Consider the following 24,501-nt stretch of genomic DNA (forward strand, 5'->3'; position numbering starts at 1 on the left):
TGTAATAATTCATTATTATTTGACCATTCTCCAGTTTTCAACCAGGTCATTTCTGTATATCACAAACAACTGAATTACTGATGGATTACAGCACAAAGTGTAAAGAATAATTTCTTCTAAAAAAAAAAGATTGAATTTAGCACCAAAATAATAATTTGCCTAATACTGCCACTTGTAAATTCTGAATTATCATTAGAATAACAATTGAGACAAAACTTGGTTGCAGCATTTTCTAGGTGAAATACCTCAGGGCTTCTCCAAGCATGCCGAGTGATGGGATGGCTTTTCTATAAATATAGTTTTTAAACAGTATTTTTCTTGTTTAAAAAACTTATTTAGATTATGAGCATTAAATAGAACATATTTTCCTTATAGTTACAGGAGAACAAAAACAAAAACATGCAATCAAAAAGGAAAATTCAGCAATTGGAGAATGCTTTGAAAGAGAAAGAATATGAGATTGCAGCTTCCCAGAAAATTCAAGAAGCCTTTTCAACCTCCTCACAAAGAAATGAGACTAAAAATCATCTCAAAGATCAGATTCAGAGGTAGGTAATAATACATAGAACATTGTAATTAACATCAGCAAAGATTAATGAAAGGTTCTGCTTGTCATTGCACTGTTATAATCTAATAAATGGCTTTGTCAAGTGTTTCCACTTTGAGCATAGTAGGTAATCTGTTGCAAATGTGCATTAAATTTCAGAATGCTAGCGGTTGTAAAATCTTTCATGAACTCACCTGTCAAGGTACTGTTTTAGAGCACAGTTTGAAAAGATATATCATGCAGCATTAATCCATGAATATTTATTAATAGCCTCCTGAAAGTGTTTCATATCATAAAAAAGGAATCATTTTAATCTGTTTTATGCAAACTCTAGTAGATTGACATTAAGTAACTGTACAATTTTCCTTTAAAGCAAGGAATACTTTTAACTAATTTCTTAGTAAACGTAAAGCTTTAAAATGTGCCTTTCAAGTGCCATTATGAAAGTAACTCTTTGACACTTTGTACATGAGAACTAGTTGCAGAAATTTTCATTTATTTAATGTGGATTGTTATCATTTATTGTTTGGGCCAGCTTATAGTGCAGAAGTTTTAAAATTAGCCCTAAAAATGAAGCAAATGATTTGTGGTGAATATAATTTAAATTAAAATTACTTGGCCTTTTGATAATTTAGACTGGATGTGGGTGAATCATGCTAAATGAAAAATAAGGGTGTAATACTCTTGAACCTTGAATTTACCCACATTTATGCTTCTTTAAACTTGGTGAATATATCAATTTATTATCATTAACTTAATTTCTGTGAGCTTCTATCATGCCCTATTATTGTTCCAGGTTAGAAATAGAGAATGCACAATTAAAAGCTGCTGCAAAAGAGCAAACACATCTGAGTTATTAGAGATGGAAATTAAAGAGTCCCAGTCAGTAAGTGTAAACTCAATACCATTTCAGTTTATTTTGAATGCATTTTTCAAGAATAGTCTTTTGCAACTATGTAATGTTGTATTGATGTCACAGTGGAAGCATTTAGATACAGCTATTGGGTATGGAAAACATCTAAGCTTTGTTACACTATAATTTTAGTCTGTTTCTGAAAAGCTCAGGTTGCACATCATCTGAGTTTTGTTGACTATTGTACATGCAGCATGCAGTGAAATGGACCTTGGCTGTACTTGTATTTCCTTTCTGCATCCTCTGTTATCCTTTGAGTGCATGTGTCATGAGCATTCTCTGATATCCATTATAAAAGTATTTTATCTATAGTATTGGCCTTCCTAAGTGAAGGTTCTATAAAATCGGAAACCATAATGAAAGCATTGAGAAATTAGTGAGGGCTAAAGAATTTTGTGTTTTGAGACTAATCCTCAGGCAGGTCTGAGAGGAAACCAACTGATTGAACGTTCTCTTAAACTCAGTGGCCACTTTATTAGGTACCATCTGTACCACAGTACCTCATACCACTGAGTGTATGTTGGTGGTCTTCTGCTGCTGTAGGCAACCACTTCAAGGTCTGACATGTTGTGCATTCAGAGATGCTGTTCTGCACACCGCTGTTGTAATACATGGTCGTTCCTCAACTAGATCCAGTCTCGCCATTTTCCTTTGACCTCTCTCATTAGCAAGGAGTTTTCACCCACAGTTGGTATAAGCAACAACCGAACCTCTTGACCAATGCATGTTTTTATGCATTGAGTTGCTGCCATATGATTGATCAGATATTTGCATTTACAAATGGGTGTACTTAGTAAAGTGGCCACTGTGTGTCATCATCCCACAGATCTAACACAATGAAGACTTCCCCAAAGGACGGACTGTATAATTCAGAAATAGGAGGGTATATTCCTTGTTTTATGTTCAACTTTTTAATGCTTTTTTGGTTCTTGCAAATTTCCAAAATCACAGTAAGTTATTATCCAAAAGTGTACATTTCCTCAACATAGAACTATTATTTCCTATTTAAGTTTCTACCAGTTTTTCTTTCTAAATTTACAGTATTGGGATGCAAGAAAAGCACAATCATCTATGAAGTATCCCAGCTCATACTTTCTACTACTGAAAACTGCAGATTTTCCAAACTACTCATTCTTAAAAATGAACTTCTTTTCCGTAATGTTATTGAGTTGCCTCTGGAAATGTCACGCAAATGACTGTTTACTCAATGAGATAGATTTTCAGCTTTAGGATTCCTGAATTCTAAGGAGTTGCAGGTTATGAATGTGTAGTTCCATTCTGTCAGTGTTCAGATTAAGAAAACCAGCATTTCCTTCTAAGATACCGTATTCATTTTAAGTTTATGATCTCATAATATCAGCTTCACTTAAGTATCATAGGCAAGACTCAGTTTGCCTCTTAGAGCCACAGCTTGTAATGCCATCTACTATCCATTGAAATGGTGCCAGTCAAAATAAAATGCCAGTCAATTCTGTAAAATGCCAACCCCATACAACTCCAACACCTTGTTAAATTTAAATTACGACTCTCTTTAAGCCTCGTCGTGAAATTTCCCATTCTTGCAGTACTATTTCATCCCAGTTAATGCTAACTACTTATAATGATGTATGATATTGAATCTGCTCACCTTTGGAAGAAGGCCAAGTATTTTTGAGAAAAGGAGATACAAGGTAGTCCATTTCAGAAATGTACTTGGTTAGCCCTGCTAAAACTCATGTAAATTAGAATGCATAAGTTTAAACTATAACCTGGGAAATTGCTTTATCAAGTCAACATCAAGCATGTTTCCTGATGGCTAATATATGGGTTATTGTTGTAGAATATTGTTATAGAGAATTGATTGTGGAAGGCTGTTGGACAGATGGCTACAGTGACACATCTAAGCTGTTATAGCAGTGTTGCAGATGAGAAAATGTACACTGTTGAGAAGATACATTAGGAAAATTTAAATCTTGATTAAAATTCAATCCCGAGAATACTAAGTAGGTGAAGCCATCTTAATCACAATTTAAAAGGTCTTCACACACATTTCGAGAAGCAAAGCAATTGATTATAGTATACTTAAGACTATAAGAGATTGGAGCAGAAGTAGGTCATTCGGCCCATCAAGTCTGCTCCACCATTTCACCCTAACTGATCCATTTTCACTCTCAATTTCATTCTCCTGCCTTCGCCCATAAACTTCCATGTCCTGACAAATCAAGAACCTGTCAACCTCCACCTTAAATATACCCAGTGACTTGGCCTCCGCAGCCACCTGTGGCAACAAATTCCATATATTCATCAGCCTCTGGCTAAAGGAATTCCTCCTCATTTCCATTCTAAATGGACGTATCTCTATTCTGAAGCTGTGACCTCTGGTCCTAGACTCCCCCACTATCAGATTTGATTGGACCGCCAGGAAAAGCTGAAAGGCTGTGAATGATACTATTTAAATCTTTCACCGTGGCCTGTGTGTAGCCTCCTCTCTCGATTTGACTGGGCAGCAGAGAAGAGCTGAAAGCCCACCTACATTGCCAAATATAGAATTTCAAATGTAGAATGCTTTATCATTTTTTTATCCATTAATTGTATATTTTTATCTCATCTGAATGCTGGAAATCTTTTACCAGTGACATTTTTCCGATGATAAATTCTGAAAATAGTTGATTCTAAAGCAGGTTATGCATGTTGTATGGCGTTGTTTGTAGACCTATTGGGATCAAATTAACTATTATTATTAACACAGAATTTAGAATTTGGACTTCAATTTTTGGAGAAATATTTAAGTCTATACTTGGTTATCTAATGCATGTGTTCTCATAGGGTTGAAAATCAATTTCATTTTTCAGCCTTTCAGAACTAAATCAGGTCTCTATTTTAATTTGTTTTTGTGGAGCTTGTATAAGAATATAAACATTCTACTGGAAGTCATAAACAGTTTTTTGGGAGCAGGGGAAGGTTGTTCAAGTAAGGGTAGATAATATTACAAAAGGAAGATTTTGTGGAATGGACACGGTGTCGGAAACCAGTCTAGTCACTCTTTCGGACCCTGACCATCATAATTGCTTGATTGTTGACAATATATAATGATACAGAAATATAAAAAAGTAACAACACCTTGATAAACATATGAAATATCCTTCCTGTAAAATAGTGGGGCACTGGGACACAATAGCCACTCTGGGTCCAATCAGAGGTGCATTTGTTCGTTTTCTACATCTTTCTTATAATCGCAATCACTACTGGATGCTAAGAACATTAAGTACAGCAGAGGCCTATCCCGTCAGCGATTTGCTGGATAGCGATTGAGCCGGATTATTGCAAACTGTTTTTGAGTTGTCACCTGAATTTGTTGCTCATCATTTTGCCAAGACAGTGCACAAATCAGAATCAGTTTCGTATTACTGCCATATGTCCTGAAATTTGTTGTTTTGTGGCAGCAGTACATTGCAATATATAATAATAAAAACTGAATTACAATAAGAATATATGAAGTTTAAAATAAGTAGTGCAAAAAGAGAAAAAGTAGAAAAGGTACATCTGTAGAAATTCGTCAGCATCTTTGTTGCCATGTCAAATGCCCTCAAACTCCAAATGAAATACAGCCGCTGCTGTGCCTTCTTTGTAACTGCATCAATATGTTCGACCCAGGATAGGTCCTCAGGGGCAGCTCAATAACGTAGTGGTTAGCACAACATTTTACAGTACAAGCAGCCCTGATACAATTCCTGCCATTGCCTGTAAGGAATTTGTACATTCTTCTCGTGACTGTGTGGCTTTTCTCCAGATGCACCGGGTCCTGCTCACCATCCAAACAATTATCTGTTCTGCTGGTATGTTAATTGGTCATTGCAAATTGTCCTATGATTAGCAATTAAATTGGGGGATTGCTGGGCGTGGTTTGAAGGACCCGAAGGGCCTATTCCACACTGTATCTCAATCAATAAATACAGAAACCAACAAATCAATAAATAAATAAAAGATATCAACACCCAGGAATTTGCAATTGCTTACCCTTTCCACTTCTGATCCCTCGATGTGGACTAGTGTATGTCCCTTCATCTTATCCTTTAAGTCCACAGTTAGTTCTTTGGTCTTAATGACATTAAGTGCAAGGCTGTTGCTGAAACAGCACTTAACCAGCTGATCTGTCTTGCTCCTGTATGCCTTCCTGTCAACATCAGATATTCAGCCAGACCTACTGCGTACTGTTGTTGAGTTGTCGCCTGGACTTGTTGCATATCGTTGTGCTGAGATGGTGCGATCCAAAAAAACGGACTGAATGATTGTCTTAGGTGGCACGTGGCCAAGTGGTTAAGGCATTGGACTAGCTACCTGAAGGTTGTGAGTTCGAGCTCCAGCTGAGGGAACGTGTTGTGTCCTTGAGCAAGGCACTTAATCACACATTGCTCTGCGACGATACTGGTGCCAAGCTGTATGGGTCCTAATGCCCTTCCCTTGGACAACATTGGTGTCGTGGAGAGGGGAGACTTGCAGCATGGGCAACTGCTGGTCTTCCATACAATCTTGCCCAGGCCTGCGCCCTGGAGAGTGAAGGCTTTCCAGGCGCAGATCCATGGTCTCGCAAGACTAACAGGTGCCTCCAAGAATACTGCAATTCCGGTTTACTGGAGAGACTGACAGCAGAGGAGCTGCTTTACCTCAGTAGTGACAAGAACTGGGCTTATGCTGCAGGGTTGCCTATTACAGCCGCCTAGGAGAAGAGACTCGAGGTTGTGTGGGAGAGAGCAGGGGCTTCTATTGGGTGCACCGAAATCCGAACTGGGTTGGGTGATAGCCCCTCCTGTCAGTGCTGCTTTTCAGTGTTCACTCAGTGGAAGAACAAGCTGGATTAGGACAATCTATAGTGATGCCACTCAGGGACTTGGTCTTTATATTTTTTTTCTTTGTGACAGTTACTGTCTGGTTTTCTGAAATTGTGACCATGTGTGCTGTTGGTAATGTTTGCACCTTGCTCCCAGAGGAATGCTGTTTCGTTTGGCTATACTCGTATATGGTTGAATGATCATTAAACTTGAGCTTGATATCCAGTAAGTTTATCACCAGAAATTCATGGAAGTGCTTTTTCTCAAAAATAACAATTTGAGAGATACATAATATTTAATGTGTCTGAACATACAGTTTTTCTTGCTTATTTCTTGCCTGAAAATTTCTTTTCTTCAGTTTTTCTTTCAGTACCAGAAGTTTGCCCCTCAGGCGATGTTGAGTATGCATTCCTTAATTTAGACCCTTGTTATCCCATGAGATGGTTTTTATGTCATTCCTCACATTGAAATCATCATGCAGAAAATCATAATAGTTATTATGATGTTACTTATACAGGTTCATGCTCGTCTGGAAGACTTAATAACAAATTTGCAAGGGTTAAGGGTTAACTTGGAAGATATCTCAGTCAAGAGGTTTGATGTTTTAGCTAATTAAGCTGAATGCATGTGGTGCTTTTATTCTGAAAACCAAAACAGCTGTGCATGTTATTTTCTCTTTATTGAAATAACATAATAAATACTACAACTGACAAATAGGTTGAAATATTAAATATTATATTCTTATGCTCCAAAAATATACTGTAAAATTATTTCTACAAAGAGAAACGTGCCCATTGAAATATTTTTTGAATCACTCTGGTCCTGCATTTTGTTGACAAATGTAATATATTTTGCATCTGTGATTCGAATCCCCATTTATTAACTAATTCTAACAAAGATTTAATTAAGATTTTTTAATTGAAGATTCTTAAAATTAACCCAGATATGTACTATCTGTCCGTATTTAACTTACCAGTGCAACTTTTGAACTCATGGCTGACAATGATCTCGGACAACAGCATTTTGAGCTGCCTGAAACTTCAGGTTACTGATAGTTCTTAAGAACAGAACCCTTGCATAACGCATGGAGTGTTCTGTATAGTTCTCCTGCTCAAAAAAGTATGATCTTGGGCAGTTTCTATGATCTGGCACTAATTAGGTCCTCAGGGTGCTGGACTAGAGTTTCAACTTGCATTTAAATTTTAGAATACAGCTGCTTTAACAATATCCATTTTGATAACTATTTAATCGCAGACAATGTGTGGCATCAATTACATTTATTAAACCAAAGATACAGCTGTAGATAGAAACCAATGTAGTATTAAACAACTTTTATATTTTTGATTAGCAACAAAATGCGAAAGATTCACATCTCAGTTGGAGGAAGAACTAAAACCTCGATCTAAACTTTCCCTTCAACACGCTCAGTTGGAAAAAGTAAAAAAAGAGCCATCAGACTATGTAATAAAAAAGTAAAACAAATGATCCAGTATAGTTTTCAGTAGATGCCTGTGTCATTTAATTACTTTGGATACATCCTAATTTTTTTTTTGTTTTGAAGATTGAAAGTACATTTATTATCAAAGTATGTATGCAGTATACAACCCTGAAATTCGTCTTCCTTACAGTCACAAAACAAATGTAACGTTCCGTTATATTGACTCATATATGTCTAGGGGAAATCCCACCCAGCACCTGCCTCAACGCTCCCCACAGGGTCGGTTGCCGCCTGAATCAAGCCCAAACATCAATCATCAGCCAGCACACCCAGTAAATTTTAACAAGTACACTTTATAGATATTGCTAATTCTATGACATTAATATAAATTCAAATACAGAAAGGGAAGTAATGTGGGAAAAAAAAGGGACCAACACTTATCAAAGTCCAAGTTCTTCGCACACAACCGTTGGAGCTCAATCGAATCCAGACGACCACCCGGATCCTGTCGACTCACGGCTCGGGATCACCCGGAGTGATTGACCGGAGCCTCTCCGCACGTCCGCCGTCCTCGTCTCTCCTCCAACTCCCCGCCAAAAACCCCGTCCACAGTCATATGATACAGCATTATCATCCGAAAACAAAACAATACATGACCACCCATTGGTTAATAGCACCCTGCTATCTATAATAACCCAAGCAACTGTCTAGTTAGAACCTTTCTCTGCATTCCCCAGTATAACATAAGAAGCCATTTTAATTTTAACAAAAAAAGAAAGACCCCGTACACTCTCCCCCCACCAATAAAAGTTATGCCCTCATGACGTTAACAGAGTTCACCAGTGCTCCTTGTAGAACACAAAACCCAACCCAGGTGCATAAAGCAGTGACATAACTTTCCAGGGCAGTAGAGATCACACCCTGTTCTCCCAGTGCTGTTTCAGTTAGTCTCTCCGGGGGATGCCTACTCCTCTGAGGCCTCTGTACTTCCTCTGCTGACTCTCTCTGTTCAGACACACCAGGTGACCCCCCCAGGCCTATCTGTCGGACCCTCCCCCCTCACCGGGCCCCCTCAGCCCCTGTGAGCCCTCTGCCTCAGGTTCTGGCTCCACTCTCTCCTCCCCCAATTCCGGCTGTAATACAGGCGGCTCTGCAACACCCTCCCTCAGTTCCCCTAACTCAGTGATGGAAGGGCCAGGAGTCTCTTCTCTCGGCACCAGGGAATCATCGAACGGAAACAGGTACCACACGTCCGAATCATCGTCTTCCGATGACGTATCCCTTTTCGAGGTGGGGACCAGCCCCGTCCCCTTCGCAGCGGGCTCTTCTCTTGCCCCGCGCCCTTGCAGAGTCCTCGTACTAGCCGTAAACTCCCATTCGGGCTCTGGGTCTACCTTTACCTTGCGACCCAGAGGCAACAGGTGGTTCCGATGGAGTACTTTGACAGGTCCCTTCCCGTCCTCGGGTCTCACCCAGTAAACAGGGAGATTCGGCATCTGACTCTCCACCACATAGGGGGTGGCTGCCCAACAGTCCGTCAACTTGTGCTTACCAGGTAGTCCTAAATTCCAGATAAGGACTCGGTCTCCCGGCAATAGCTGAACGAACTTTACTTTCTGATCATACCTTTTATTCTGCTGGTTCTGCTTGGTGGCTGCCGCCTCAGCTAACTCGTACGCCCTTTTCAACTCTCTCCTCATATCGGACACGTACTTCAGACATGGCTTCGAAGGTATTTCACCTGCTTCAGTCCCAAAACACAGATCAATGGGCAACCTCGCTTCCCGTCCAAACATCAGATAGTAGGGCGAGTACCCTGTAGCATCATTGCGCGTGCAATTGTAACAGTGAACCAAATGGGCGCTGTGCTGACTCCACTTACTCTTCTGTCCAATCTCCAAGGTGCCGAGCATGTCCAGCAGGGTCCGGTTAAACCTCTCGGGCTGAGGATCACCCTGCGGGTGATAGGGGGTGGTTCTGGATTTCTCAACCCCAAGCATACCCAGTAATTCATGGATAAGCCTGCTCTCGAAGTCCCGTCCCTGATCACTGTGGATCCGCCGGGGAAGGCCATAATGAACAAAGTACTTCTCCCATAACACCTTCGCCACTGTAGTCGCTTTCTGGTCCTTAGTAGGAAAAGCCTGTGCATATCTAGTGTAGTGATCCGTGAGGACTAAGACATTCGCGGTGTTGCTGGTGTCTGGTTCAATAGACAGGAAATCCATACACACCAGGTCCATGGGTCCCACACTCTGCAAATATGGGACAAAGGAGCCGCCTGCGCAGGCAAGGTCTTCCTCCTGATGTAACGACTACAGGTCTTACAGTATTCTTCCACCTCCCCCCTCATCCGGGGCCAGTAAAACCGGTTCTTGAGTAGTCTATAGGTCTTCTCTACCCCTAAGTGCCCGGAATCATCATGTAGTGCCTGGAGCACAGTCTTCCGATACTTCTCAGGCATGACCAGCTCCGGTGGTCCGGAGGCGACGTGACCCGGTACGGGACGTGGTTCTTCAGCTTCAACCGGGGCCACTCCTTCAGTAGTAGAGGAACAGAGGCATGTTTCGCCTTCTCCACCTGCCCCATATCACCCTGGCTAACCGCGTACCAGATAGTGCCAATGCTCGGGTCATCACCCTGAGCCGCCTCCACTTCCTGGGGGCTCAACTCCGGCAGCTGCCTGTTCCTCAGAGCAGTCAAATTACAGTAAACAGTGGGTAGCGCGTCATCGTCAACCCCCAATTGATCTACTGCCCAATCCGTTCCCATCTGTGCTTCTACTTCCCTGTCGCTCCCAACTTGACACATGGCCTTTACTCCTGGGGCAGGGACACTCTTCCACTCCTCAGCCGTGCCCGACTCGTGCGCCTGCCAAGACAGGGCATCTGCATCGATGTTCCGACTCCCCGGGCGGTACTTCAGGCTGAACTCATAGGCAGACAAGGCTGCTAACCACCGGTGCCCAGTAGTGTCCAGCTTCGCCGAGGTCAGGATATAAGTGAGGGGGTTGTTGTCAGTTCTCACCTCAAACTGGGCCCCGTATAGGTAAGTCACTCAACTTGTCCACCACCGCCCATTTCAATGCCAAGAACTCCAGCTTGTGAGTGGGATAGTTTCTCTCAGATGGCGACAAGCTCCGGCTGGCAAACGCCACCGGCCTCAATCCATTGCCCTGTTCCTGGTACAGGACAGCCCCCAGACCCTCGTGACTGGCATCGGTGTGTAGAACATACGGCTTCCGGGGATCAGCAAAAACCAACACTGCGCCTGAGTCAGCGCCCTTTTTAGAGATTGGAACGCCTCCTCACATTGAGCATCCCACCTCGATCCAAAAGGCTCCCCCGGGTTCAAGTATCCTTCTACCTCCGGCCCTCGGTCTCCCTTCCTCCTCCTCCCCACAGGTGGATAACCACACAACAGCTGGTTCAATGGATGACTCATTTTCGCATATCCTTTCACGAATCACTGGTAATATCCGCAAAACCCCAGAAACGAGCGTAAGGCATTCACCTTCTGGGGTCTCGGCCGGGTGGTTACTGCGGCTATCTTACCCGGATCTGTGGCCCCTCCATTTTGCGAGATTATGTGCCCGACATAACTGACCGACGTCTTACAGAACTGACATTTATCCAGGGAAAGTTTTAACCCTTCCTCCTTCAGCCGACTCAGCACCTTCAGCAGCCGCTCCTCATGTTCCTCCAACGTAGATCTAAACACTATCAGGTCGTCCAGGTACACCAATACCTCCAGCAGGTTCATGTCCCCCACTGTCCGCTTCATGAGCAGCTGGAAGGTGGCTGGAGCCCCTGATATGCCTTAGGGCATTCGTTCAAACTGGAAGAATCCCAGGGGGCAGATAAAGGCCATCTTCTCTTTATCGGTCTCACTCATCGGAATCTGGTAATACCCACTCTGCAAATCCAATACGCTAAACCACTGCGCCCCACTCCAACAGGCCAATGCGTCTTCCACCCTCGGGACCGTATATTGGTCGGGAACAGTGCGGCGGTTCAGGGTCCTGTAGTCCACGCACATGCGTACCTTCCCATTTTTCTTCCTTGCCGCCACCATGGGGGACGCATAGGGGCTTCAGGACTCCGCGATAATCCCTGCATCCTTCAACTGCCGCACATCTTCCACAGCTGCTGGGGCCAACCGCCGCGACCTTTCTCTAAACGGGGTGTCATTTGTCACCCGGATAGTGTGCCGAGTGCTCTTGGAACATCCTACATCAAACTCGCCCTGAGAAAAGACATCCCCTAACTTCAGCATCTTCTCCACCAGCCTGCTCTTATACGCCGGCGGTACAGGGGAGTTTTCAAAATTAAAGGCCTCCTCGGTCAGCCGCCCCCCGTTTCCCAATGGTTCTCCTCCAGTGGGCTTCACAGGGGCGCTGGACATCACCGTCACCGGGAACAAGTGCGCGAGGGGCATCCCGCGCTTAAAGGTGATCTCCCGCTCCGTTATGTTCCTTACCATCAACCCCATCCGCCGTGCCTGTACAGCTGAGGGCCTCTGCAATTCAGGTCTCACCGGCGCTCCAGCCGGGAACCAGGACTCCCTTTCCAGGTCGTCAGGGGCGTCTACTAGCAGGGCCTCGCCCGGCAGTAATCCGGGGAATCTGGGGGTCCCCATCACTATTTATAGTATTTGTGGTATTTATACCATTTACATATCTTTATTGTCTAATTGACTGTTCGTGTGTATCTTTATATTAGTTCTTGAGTCTAAAAAATACTTATTTTAAACAAAAAGGTTGAACTTGAAAAGAAAAGAGAAAAGAAGCTTGTAAAGATTAACCAGTCAGTAAAAACTAGACTGAAACAAGAAATACAAACGAACAATGAACTCCAAAGAGAATTATACCAGTAGGATATTAACTTTTGTACTAAATCTCTCTCATCTAGGCTATTAAGCTTGCACATAACATCGCATTCCAGTATTATTGGTTTCTATCATATATTCTCATGCTTTCAAGAAATGGTTATTTTTTCCCGTATCTCTACTCAAGTTCCTCAGCTTGATTTCCAAAGTGGATGATATTTAACCAGCTACTTGAATCTTCCCAAAAATCATTTCAATCAATTATGTCTCCAAGGATCCAGTCCACAAGGAACAAGTCGGTGTTGGACATGGATATAAGAAATAAGAAATTAAATAGACCATAGGACACCATCTAAATAACATCCAGGTAACAGTGTAATTCAGTTTACAAAAATAAAGGTTAAAGATTGGCTTAATTTGTTACATGTACAGTACTGTGCAAAAGTCTTAGACATGTATATACCTAAGACATTAGCACAACACTGCAGTATATTTTATGTATTGCATTGTACTACTGCCGTTTTAAAAAAAAACAGATTTCATGACATGTGAGTTATGATGATCCTGACTCTGATCATCATCATTATTACGTGCTGTGTTATTGTGACAGAGAGGAACATGGTCTCATAACCACGATCATTCTTGCCGAACTTTTCTACAGAAGAACTTTGTCATTGTCTTCTTCTGGGCGGTGTCTTTACAAGATGGATGACCCCAGACTTTGTCAATACTCTTCAGAGATTGTCTGGCTGGCATCAGTGGTCGTATAACCAGAACTTGTGATATGCACCAGCTGCTTATACAACCATCCACACTTGCTGTCATGGCTTCACTTGACCCTGATTGGGGAGGGGTGGGGGTGGATGCAGCTAAGCAGACGCTACACCTTTCCAAAAGAGTAACCTGCGGACTAGCAGAGGGAAGGTGCACCTTTAGTAGACACGTATCTCCACTCCACCACCCACTGATTCTGATAAAGGTCTCTGTTGTGGGAAGGAGTCATGAAAAGGGGAATTATGTTTGTGAAAAGGCGAAGGTAGAGTGGAGGGAGCAGGAAGCACCAGAGAGATGTTCTGTAATGATCAATAAGCCAATTGTTTTGGAATCAAATTACCTTGTCTAGTGTCTCAGGACTGGGTGTGTGGGCACCCGCGCCACCCCATCCCCATCCCCCCCAATCACTGGCACTCCTTCTCTGCCACCTATCCTACATCCTTCCGGCCATGCTCCACCCTTGCCATTCCCCATATCCTGTGCTCCCGCTAGGTTTACAAACTCGCTCACTGCCCCACTTCGACAAATATAGTATTGTGCAAAAGTCTTAGGCACCCTAGCTATGTCTATGTGTCATGTATATCGAAACATACAGTGAAATGCACCTTTTGCATTAACAGTCAACACAGTCTGAGGGTGTGCTGGGCAGCCTGCAAGTATCATCATGAAGATCCCCACTCACCTTGCTCACGAACTGTTTTCCTCTCTTGCATCAGGGAAGAGGCTACATAGCATCCACACCAGGACCAGCAAACTCAAAAACTGTTACTTTCCCTCAGCAGTAAGGCCGATCAACACCTCCACACCACCCAACCACCCACTACTTTATCATTTTCTGCTAGTCACCTTATGTACAGACACTCCTGTACCTAGCATCACTTTAGATGTACAATCAATCTATGTATATAAGCTATCTTATGTATTTATATTTATTGTATTTTAATTATTATTGTGTCCGTTACCTTACTGTTTTTATTTCTGCTGCATCAGATCCAAAGTAATAATTATTTCATTCTCCTTTACACTTGTGTACTGAAAGTGATATAAAACAATCTTGAATCTTAAAGCACCAACGTAGCATGCCCACAACTTACTGACCTTAACTTAAATGTTTTGGAATGGGGAGGAAATCCATGCTGTCACGGGAAGAACTACACCTTAGAGACAGCAGCAAGAATTGAACCCCAACCAGGGGTGAAGACGTTAGAAAATACTAAAGGTAAAGCAATTGAACTAGTGTAATTTAGACAAAGATTCAGAATAGATGGTTTGCAGAGTGAGTTAGTACAAAGTAATGGAAGTCATCTGGGGAAAAAAGAATTCATGTAGAAACTGATACATTGTTCCAAAGGCAAAAGATAGGGGCCTTTATATTATATCACATCATAATATTTTGCAGCACACTGAAATCCAGTGTGGATCAATAAACCTCAGACTAGCCATTGCAACACTTAATTAACCGTTAGTTCAACCAGGTCCATTCAGTCTTTGCACTGATTACTGTACTTGGCTAACATTTAGCATGCTATTCTTTTTTTTCTCTAGGATTAATTTATTTTTGATGATCTCTTTCAGACAGATTTGCATTCTTAGCTGACACTACACTGGAAGTGATTTCCGACCCTAACTTTTTATCCTGGTTTGATCTCATAAATAGCCAAAACTTTACTCCAACTCTTGATATCTGGCTAACATCCTTTCCCCTATAACCATGGACCTACTCACTCAGTCCATAATTACCAGACCCTGAAGTCCAAATCACTCACTCAATGCCACTACTCAACCCACTACAACCAGTATGAAATCCCTGTCCACTTTCATGGCATCCAACATCGCAAATCTCTTGGTTACCATTTTGACGCTGATCATCTTAGACCATTATTGATCCTAGGCAGACTGGCAATGCCCAGCAGCCACAATAGGTATACATTTTCAAATCCTTTCACATCATAACTGAAGTCTGAAGCCCTGCAGCATCATTCAATATTTTCCAATTAAAAGGTCAAGGAGAGCAAAACAAAATTGTGAGAAAGATCAAAAGGGAGATTCATTTATTAAACAGGAATATTATGGAAAGTATTAGCCATAAATGAATAACATTAAGTAAATTAGCTCATAAATATAAAGTTATGAACCTTATTAAGCCTACCTCATGCCCCCTGCAACTTAATGGATTTCTGTCTCCATCCCAGATCTAACCAGGGTCTTCAACCTGAAATGTTACCTGTTTCTCTTCCAAATGATGCATCCTGTCCTGTTGAATATTTCCAGCATCTGCAGATTTTGATGAATTTTTAAATTAATGAGCTCAATTAATTCCCCAGCTTTCTATGGAGGATTTTCAACTGTTGTTTCTGTGTCACAACTGCTGACTTATGTATGCAATCTGTTCATTCAGTATTTTCGTCTATTGGACAACATCAACATCCTTTTAATCTTCACTTCTGGCTGTGTTTGGAAGCAAAGGATACACAACTTTGCGACAAACAAAGAACAGGAATCACCCACTGAATCAATTTACATTGTAATCATCCTTTCTATATCAAACTCCAGATTTGCCCCCTGCCAAACTTTCTACAGATGTTGATATTCCTTCTATCCACCTCCACTCCATCCCCAATTCTCCTGATATCTTGTATCCGTCATTAGTTAAACGTAAACTTATCTCCATTAATGCCCTGACAAAAGTAAATAACAATTAGCTAGTTTAATATACGAATCTATGATCAGCCTTTTAAGTTTCCATGGAAAACGGACTTTGCGGAAATGAACTTCCAAAATTTTGAGATCCATATATTAAAAGACAGTTAGACTTAATGTATATCAAAGTTGGTTAAGAGCTTTCAAAAGTACTAAAAATGCTTTCCCAACTAAGTTGTTTTCAAGATATTAATTGGCTTTTAGATGCTAAACCAAATCTTTTAAGTGAGTTTTTCTTCATCGATGGTACCATTAATTAAATGGTAAAAATCACCTAAAATTAAAAAAAATATTATTTTGGTATGGAAGTGAAAATGTCTCTTAACAGCTGTCTTTTTCTTCCTACTTACTTCCTGTTGTACTTCTTTGTGATTGTTCTCTGCATCCATTTTTATATCCATGAAATCTAATTAATTTTTTTCTTTTGGCAGATTATTTCTGCCTTGAAGGCAGAGATCATACTAGTGAAGGATATGTTAAGAGAATGTAAAATCAGATTAAGCTTGCAACTACAGGCAGATTTCAGTGCTTGATTATATTTACTATACAGAATGAGAACACTCTTGAAGACTACCAAAAAGAAGCTGAAACAAAATGAAGTTAGACTGATCAACTCCCATATCAACGGAAATGAAGAACCGGACCATGAGCAAAATGAAACAGCAGACGCTGTTAGCACACTAAAGAGGAAGGTGAGATTGGTTTGCATGTCGGGTGTATTGATGATGTCTTTCCTAGACATAATGCATCACTTCAATTCTGTAAATCACTGTAGCTTTGAGTCATAGCGCAGTCACACTTTTGCTTATCCATCAGCGGGCGGCAATCAACATGAGAGGTCATTTCATTGGTGACGCAGCGCAAGGTTTAAAAATAGTTCGGCTTTTTGACGGGCTGCAGTCAGCGCGGGCGGTCATTTGTTGGTGATACAGTGTGCGGTTTCAAAGGAGCTTGGATGCTTAACGCTCCTTGAGACTGCAAACAGAGCTGGGCCAATGAAAAGACGAGAGATGTAAGCAGTGCAGCAGTGGGTGGGCCAGTGTTGGTGTTCAGGCTTCGCTCAACAGGCTTGGACAAGCATAGGTGCAGGTTCTAAGTAATTTTATAGTAAGTATGTTTTCCTGTTAGTACATAACTAGTGCACTGAGAATGGGTCCAGAGGTAGTGGTATGTTCTTTGTGTGAGCTGTAGGAAGTCTGGGAGACCACCTGTCTCCATGATAACCACATCTGCATGATGTGCACTGAGCTCCAGCATCATAGAGACACTAACAACTGGAACTGCAGTTGGATGATCTTAAGATTCTTAGCAGAAAATTAGGTAATAAATAGAAGCTACAGGGAGGTAGTTACCCCTAAGTTGCAGGAGGCAGGTACCTGGGTGAGTGACAGGAGAGGGAAATGGAATCAGCAGCCAATGCAGAGATCCCCCGTGGCTGTTCCCATCAATAACAAATATACCACTTTCGATGCTGTTGGGGTAGGCAGCGGAACTTACCTGGAGAAAGCTGTAGCAACCAGGTCTCTGGCACTGAGTCTGTCTCTGTGGCTCAAAACAAGGGGGATGAAGAGAAATGCAGTAATCATAAGAGATTCCATAATTGGAGGAGCAGAAAGCAGATTCTGTGGACATTAAAGATGGTTTGTTGCCTCCCAGGTGCAAGGGTCAGTCAGGGATGTCTCAGATTGGGTTTAGTGCATTCTAAAGGGAATGGTGAACAGCCAGAATCCATGTTACATATTGGTACCAATGACATAGATACGAAAAGGGAGGGAGTTTTAAAGAGAGAATAAAGGGACTTGGGCAGAAAGCCGAAAAGCACGACCTCCAGGGTAGTTACCTCTGAATTGCAGCCTGTGCCATGTGCCAGTGAAAGTAAAAATAGGATAATCTGGTGATGAATTGGTGCAGGGACAGGGTCTCAGATTTCTGGATCCTTGTGTCTCTTCTGGGGAAGGTATGACCTGAACAAAGAAGATGGGTTACCCCTGAACCCAACAGAGACCAATATCCTTGCAAACAGGTTTGCTAAAGCTGTTGGGAATGGATTAAACTAATTTGGCTTTGGCAGCGGGATGGGAAACGGGGTGACAAAGCTGAGTAAGGGGCAGTTGGCATACAACTAGATACAGTGTGTAATGAGACTGTGAGGAAGGAAAGACAGATAATAGGGTAAAATTGCAGTTAGTGGGGTGAGTTGAAGTGTGAACAGTTGGCTAAAATCAAAAAGGGTGATGAATACAGGATTGAAGGTGTTATATTTGAACGCACTCAGTATACGGAATAAGGCTGGAGATCGGCAAGATCATTGTGGGCATCTGAGTCGTGTCTGAAACAAGATCATAATTGGGAGGATAACATTCAAGGATACACGTTGTATTGAAAGGACAAGGTGGGTAAGTAGGCAGAGAAGGTGGGGTGGCTCTGTTGGTAAAAAATGAAATCAAATCCTTAGAAAGAGGTGACATAGGATCAAAAGAATGCTTGTGGGAAGAGTTAAGAAATAGCAAGGGTAAAAAGACCCTAATAGGAGTTGTATACAGGCCTCCAAACAGTAGCCAAGATGTGGGCTACAAATTATGACAGGAGATAGAAAAGACATGTCAAAAGGGGTGTATTTCAATAGGCAGGTAGGTCAGTGCTCAATTCCAAGAGAGGGGTTTGGTAAAATGCCCAGGAGATGGCTTTTTAGAGGTGCTTTTGGTTGAGCCCACTAGGAGAACAGCAATTTGGGATTGAATATTATGTAATAACCCAGGTTTGATTAATGAGCTTAAGGTAAAAGAACCCGTGGGGGCTAGTGACCATATTATGATAGACTTCACCCTGCAGTTTGAGAAGGAGAAGCTAAAGTTGGATTTATCAGTGGAGTAAAGGGAATTACAGAGGCATGAGAGAGAAGCTGGCCAAAGTTGATTGGAAGGGAGCACTAGCAGGGATGTTGGCAGAACAACAATGCGTGGTGTTTCTGGGGGAGATTAGGATGGTGCAGGAAAGATACATTCCAAAGATGAAGAAGTATTCTAAAGGGGCAGTAAAGGAAAGCATGGCTGACAAAGTCAAAGACAGCATAAAAGTGAAAGAGAGGGCATATAATACAGCAAAAATTAGTGGGAATGTAGAGGATTGGGAAGCTTTAAAAACCAATAGAAGGCAACTAAAGAAAGCCATAAGGAGAGAAAAGATGGAATGTGAAGGTAAGTTCGATGATACAAAAGTTGATACAAAAGTTTTTATCTGAAATACAGAGAGAGGTGAGGGTGGGTATCAGACCACTGGAAAGACCATTAGACGTAGGAGCAGAATTAAGCCATTTGGCCCATCAAGTCTTCTCCACCATTCAATCATATCTGATCATTTTTTTCCCTGATCAGCTCCACTCCCCTGCCTTCTCTCTGTAACCTTTGATGTCATGGCCAATCAAGAACCTATCAATCTCTGCCTTAAATACACCCGATGACCTGACCTCCACAGCTGCCTGTGGTAACAAACTCCACAAATTCACCACCCTCTGACTAAAGAAATTTCTCCACATCTCTGTTTTAAATGGACGCTCCTCTGTCCTGAGGCTGTGCCCTCTTGTCCTAGGCTCCCCCACCATGGGAAACATCCTTTCCACATCTAAAAAGGCTTTAATGAGATTTTCCCCCTCATCCTTTAAATTCCAGTGAGTACAGGCCCAGAGCCATTTAACATTCCTCATATGATAATCCCGGAATCATCCTTGTGAACCTCCTGTGAACGCTGTCCAATGCCAGCACATCTTTTCTTAGATGAGGAGCCCAAAACTATTCACAGTACCTCAAGGTGAGGCCTCAGCATCACATCCTTGCTCTTGTATTCTAGACCCCTTGAAATGGATACTAACATGGCATATGCCTTCCTCACCACTAACTCAATCTGCAAGTTAACCTTTAGGCTGTTCTGCACAAGGACTCCCAAGTCCCTTTTCATCTCAAATTTTTGGATTTTCTCCCCATTTAGAAACTAGTCTGCACATTTATTTCTGCTACCAAAGTGCATGACCGTGTATTTTCCAACATTGTATTTCATTTGCCACTTTCTTGCCCATTCTCCTAATCTGTCTTGAGTCCTTCTGCAGCCTTCCTGTTTCCTCAATACTACCTGCCTCTCCACCAATCTTCATTTAATCTGCAAACTTGGCAACAAAGCCATCTATTCAATCATCTAAATCATTGATTTACAGCATAAAAAGAAGCAGTCTCAACATCAACCCCTGTAGAACACCACTCGTCAACTGGCAGCCAACCAAAAGAGGATCCTTTTATTCCCACTTGCTGCCTCCTACCGATAGGTCAATGTTCTAACCATGCCAGTAACTTTACTATAATACCATGGGCTCTTAACTTGGTAAGCAACCTCAAGTGTGGCACCTTGTTAAAGGCCTTCTGAAGATCCAAACATACAACATCAACTGAATCCCCTTTATCCATCCTTGTAATATCCTCAAAGAATTCCAACAGGTTCATTGGGCAAGATTTTCCCTTAAGGAAACCATGCTGACTTTGTCCTAACTTGTTCTATGTCACCAAGTACTCCATAACCTCATCCTTAACAATTGACGCCAGCATCTTCCAACCACTGAGATCAGGCTAACCAGTCTATAATTTCCTTTCTTCTGCATTCCTCCTTTCTTCTGCATTCCTCCTTTCTTAAACAGTGGAGTGACATTTGCAATTTTTCAGTTCTCCGGAATTATGCCAGAGACCAACGATTCTTGAAAATGATACTGGAGAGGTGGTAATGAGAGACAAAGAACTTGTAGACGGGCTTAATAAATAACTGAGAAGAATACCAGAAATGTGAAACTTGTCAGGAGGGCAGAAGTGAGTGTAGTTGTGATTACCAAGGAGAAGGTGCTTGGGTAGCTGAAAGATCTGAATGTAGATAAGTCGCTTTGACCAGCTGGACTACACCCCAGGGTTTTGAAAGAGCTGGCTGAGGAGTTTGTGGTTTGTGGAGGCATCACAGTAATCTTTCCAGGATCACTAAATTCTGGAATGGTTCCTGAGGACAGGAAATTGCAAATGTCACTCTACTCTTTAAGAAGGGAGGGAGGCAGAAGAAAGATAAAATTATAGGCCATTTAGCCTAACTTCAGTGGTTAGAAAGATGTTGGAGTTTATTATTAAGGAAGAAGTTTTGGTGTACTTGGAGGCATACAATAAAGTAGGCCAATGCATGATTTTCTAAAGGGAAATCTTTTCTGACAAATCTGTTGGAATTCCTTGAAGAAATAATAGGCATGATAGACAAAGGAGTTGGTGGATGTTTATGCAGATTTTCAGAAGGTCTTTGACAACGTGCTGTACGTGAGGCTATTTTAACAAGTTAAAGCCATGGTATTACAGGAAAGGTACTAACATGGATAGAAGATTGGCTGATTGGCAGCAAAGAGTGGGAATAAAGCAGGCCTATTCTAGTTGCCTGACTGTGGCTAGTGGTGGCTACAGGGGTCAGTGTCGGGACCACTTCTTTACATGATAACTGTCAATGACTTGGATGAAGGAATTGATGGCTATGTGGTGAAGTTTACAGATGATACAAGGATAGATGGAAGGGCAAGCAGTGTTGAAGAAGAAGGGTGTTTGCAGAAGGACTTGGTGGATATGACAAAATAGCAACAGATAAAACATAGCGTATGGAAGTGCATGATCATGCGCTTTGACACAAGCAGTAAAGGTATGGACTATTTTTTAAATGGGGAGAAAACTAAAAAATCAGAGGTGTGCAAATGGACTTGGGAGTTCCCACATAAGATTCCCAAAGAGTTAACTTGCAAGTTTAGTTGGTGGTAAGGAAGGGAAATGCAACGTTCACATTCATTTTAAGAGGACGAGAATACAAAAGTAAGGATGTAATGCTGATGCTTTATAAGGCATTGGTGAGACCGCACTTGGGAGTATTGTGAGCAGTTTTTGGCCCCTTATTGAAGAAATGATACGCTGGCATTGGAGAGGGTCCACAGGAGGTTCATGAGAATGATCCAAACAAAGAAAGGGTTAACATATAAGGAGCATTTGATGGATCTGGGACTGTACTTGTTGTTTATAAAAATTAGGGAGGATCTCATTGAATATTGAAAGGCCTAGATAGAGTGGACGTGGAGAGGATGTTTCCTGTATTTGGGGAGACTAAGAGCAGAGGTTACAGCCCAGAATTGATGGGCATCCATTTCGAACAGAGATAAGGAAAAAATTCTTCAGCCAAAGGATGGTGAATCTGTAGAATTCGTTGCCAAAGACTGCTATGCAACTTAAGGCAGAGGTTGATGCGATCTTGATTAATCACAACGTCAAAAGTTACGGGAAGAAGGCGTGAGAATGGGGCTCAGAGGGATAACAAATCAGCCGTGATGGAATAGGTCAAATGACCTTATTATTTTCCCATGCCCTTCTTATGTTTCCTCACTGGGAAGACCAGCACTTTATTGCCCACAATTCCTCCAGTGAGTCCCAGGCCAGGAGGAAGCAGTGCCGTTTTTCACATGAAATTGAACATAAATATGAATCACTCCAAATTGTCCTTTTTACCAATAAAATCAAATGTGGATTGACAAAGCCCTACAAGCATGTGGCGCATTTTACTGTCAGAATAAAACAACAAGCTGAGGACATCAATACTGCTTTCAAAATCTTGCTCGTTCTGGTTCTAAAAGAAGTGGTTGTTTTTTAAACTGTTAATGGAAATGACAGGCCATCTATTTGATGCAACCATTAATTTCCCAGAGGAACAAAGAGTTCTAATCTGTTTTCATGAACAAAACCACACTTGTTATTCTACATTGCTTCTGTATTTTTGCAAGCATGGTAGTGATGTGTACTGCAACTTTTCTACTGCTATTGAATGATTTCTGTAATTTGGAAACCCAAAGTATAGATGTAACATCAATAATCTCTTGCCACTATTTTTAAGATTTTTGATTTTTTAAAATGTTTGATTAACCTGAAACTTTCTGTTCTTACAGTGTTTTCTTCCCCACACACATTATTATCATTATTCATTTTTTCCAGTGTTGAAATATGCTCTCCAAACTTCTATTCTGCCTTTCTTTTTCACTGTACCATAATATCAATATTATTTTGTTGCAAGCGTACCTTTGAATTATTAACCATCCTTGTGGTTTGGTGTGCCTAGAAATTTAGACATTAAGATGCTTTTTCACATAAATGATGCCTGTTTCTATTCCCAGTGAGAAGGAAGATTACCCGGGGGAGGGGAGGGGTGTGGAGAAACAAGCTTTCCCTTTCCAAAAATGTACGCTTGTTAAGTATTACCAAATAAAATCTCAATTTGTCAGTAAAATAGCTTACATTTCGAATACAAAAAAGAATCAGGATGCAATTTATATGCTGATAATCCAGAAATGTAAATCAGTGTAGTTTATTACAATTACTAAAGCTGTTTTGAACTTTAATATTTTAATTTATCTGTCTGTTTTACGAAGATTCATGAATTGTCCCACCAACTTGAAGGAGGATCTGCAAAATGCAAGCATCTGGAATCAACAAATGAAGAACAAATCAAGGCAATGCATTTTCTACAAAAGAGTCATGATCATCTAGAGCAAAGGTAACAGCAGCTAGAGGAGGAAATATTGCACATGAAAACTCAGGCTGAAACTCAAAGCAGTTACTTGAAGAGCTACAAGAAGAAAATGAAGAAACAAGCTCGGAAGAAAGTAATACAGAAAATGGAAGAAGTTAATACATTTTTGAAAGTAAGATACCTTACAATTTAAGTCTGAACATAAATAACTCATGGGAAATGAACAGGTTCCTAGTATCTAATGTTTAACTCGTCCAATTATTAAAAAAAATATGAAAATCTGCAATGGATAATTATAATACAGCTGATTGGAAAATCTTCGTGACATATGAAAATTGAATTTTAGTGTTACTATAAACACTTAAATATATTTATAGACTGGAATTTGTAAATGCTGAGGCTAATAAGTTGGGCAGCAAACTCTAGTGAGCATAATTGCTTCTGCATGAATTGTTCCATGGTATATACATCACAAATGCTTTTTCATTAAGTGTATTGAACAACGTTCAGTTCTAGTCACCTCATTATAAGAAGGATATGGAAACTTTAGAGAGGGTGCAGAGTTGATTTACGGACTTGATTTAGAGAACAAGTCTTATGAGGGTAAGTTGAGCAAACTAGGGCTTTTGTTTTTGGAGTGGAGTTTGAGAGGTAACTTGATGGAGGTGTACAGAATATTAAGAGGCATAGATCAAGTGAATAGCCAAGGGCAGAAATGGCTAATATGAATGGGAGTAGTTTTAAGGTAATTGGAGGAAAGTGTTGCGGGCGGGGAGTCAGAAGAAAATTTTTTACACAGAGAATGCCAGGGTGATGGTAGAAGTAGTACCATTGTTTAAAACCCCACTTTGATCTTAGAGTAAGTTAAAAGGCCAAGACAACATCATGGGCCAAAGGGCCTGTACTGTGTTCTATGCAATAAGTA

The 24,501-nt window shown here is 41.3% G+C and overlaps 1 protein-coding gene and 1 long non-coding RNA gene across 6 annotated transcripts in view; one reads left to right on the top strand and one right to left on the bottom strand.

Annotated features, from left to right (window-relative positions):
* The window catches only part of LOC134351543 (ankyrin repeat domain-containing protein 26-like), a 110,586-nt gene that overhangs the window by 66,792 nt on the left and 19,293 nt on the right, over nt 1-24,501 (top strand). For 3 of the 4 annotated variants that reach the window (XM_063057826.1, XM_063057825.1, XM_063057828.1), the window contains 3 exons: nt 376-548; nt 16,558-16,699; nt 23,476-23,748. In XM_063057826.1, the coding sequence (XP_062913896.1) occupies nt 376-548; nt 16,558-16,699; nt 23,476-23,604 (444 nt within the window). In that variant the 3' untranslated portion in view covers nt 23,605-23,748. Of the gene's footprint in view, nt 1-375; nt 549-1,343; nt 1,434-16,557; nt 16,700-23,475; nt 23,749-24,501 lie in introns of those variants that run through there. The other variant, XM_063057827.1, reaches the window with a different exon arrangement.
* Nucleotides 23,382-24,501, bottom strand: part of LOC134351544 (uncharacterized) — a 28,234-nt gene continuing 27,114 nt past the window's right edge. The window contains exon 5 of one of the 2 annotated variants that reach the window (XR_010019172.1): nt 23,382-23,509. This is a non-coding gene — a long non-coding RNA (uncharacterized LOC134351544). Of the gene's footprint in view, nt 23,527-24,501 lie in introns of both variants that reach the window. The other variant, XR_010019171.1, reaches the window with a different exon arrangement.

This window comes from Mobula hypostoma, chromosome 9 (assembly GCF_963921235.1).
Source record: "Mobula hypostoma chromosome 9, sMobHyp1.1, whole genome shotgun sequence".
In the NCBI taxonomy this organism is placed as follows: Eukaryota; Metazoa; Chordata; class Chondrichthyes; order Myliobatiformes; family Myliobatidae; genus Mobula; species Mobula hypostoma.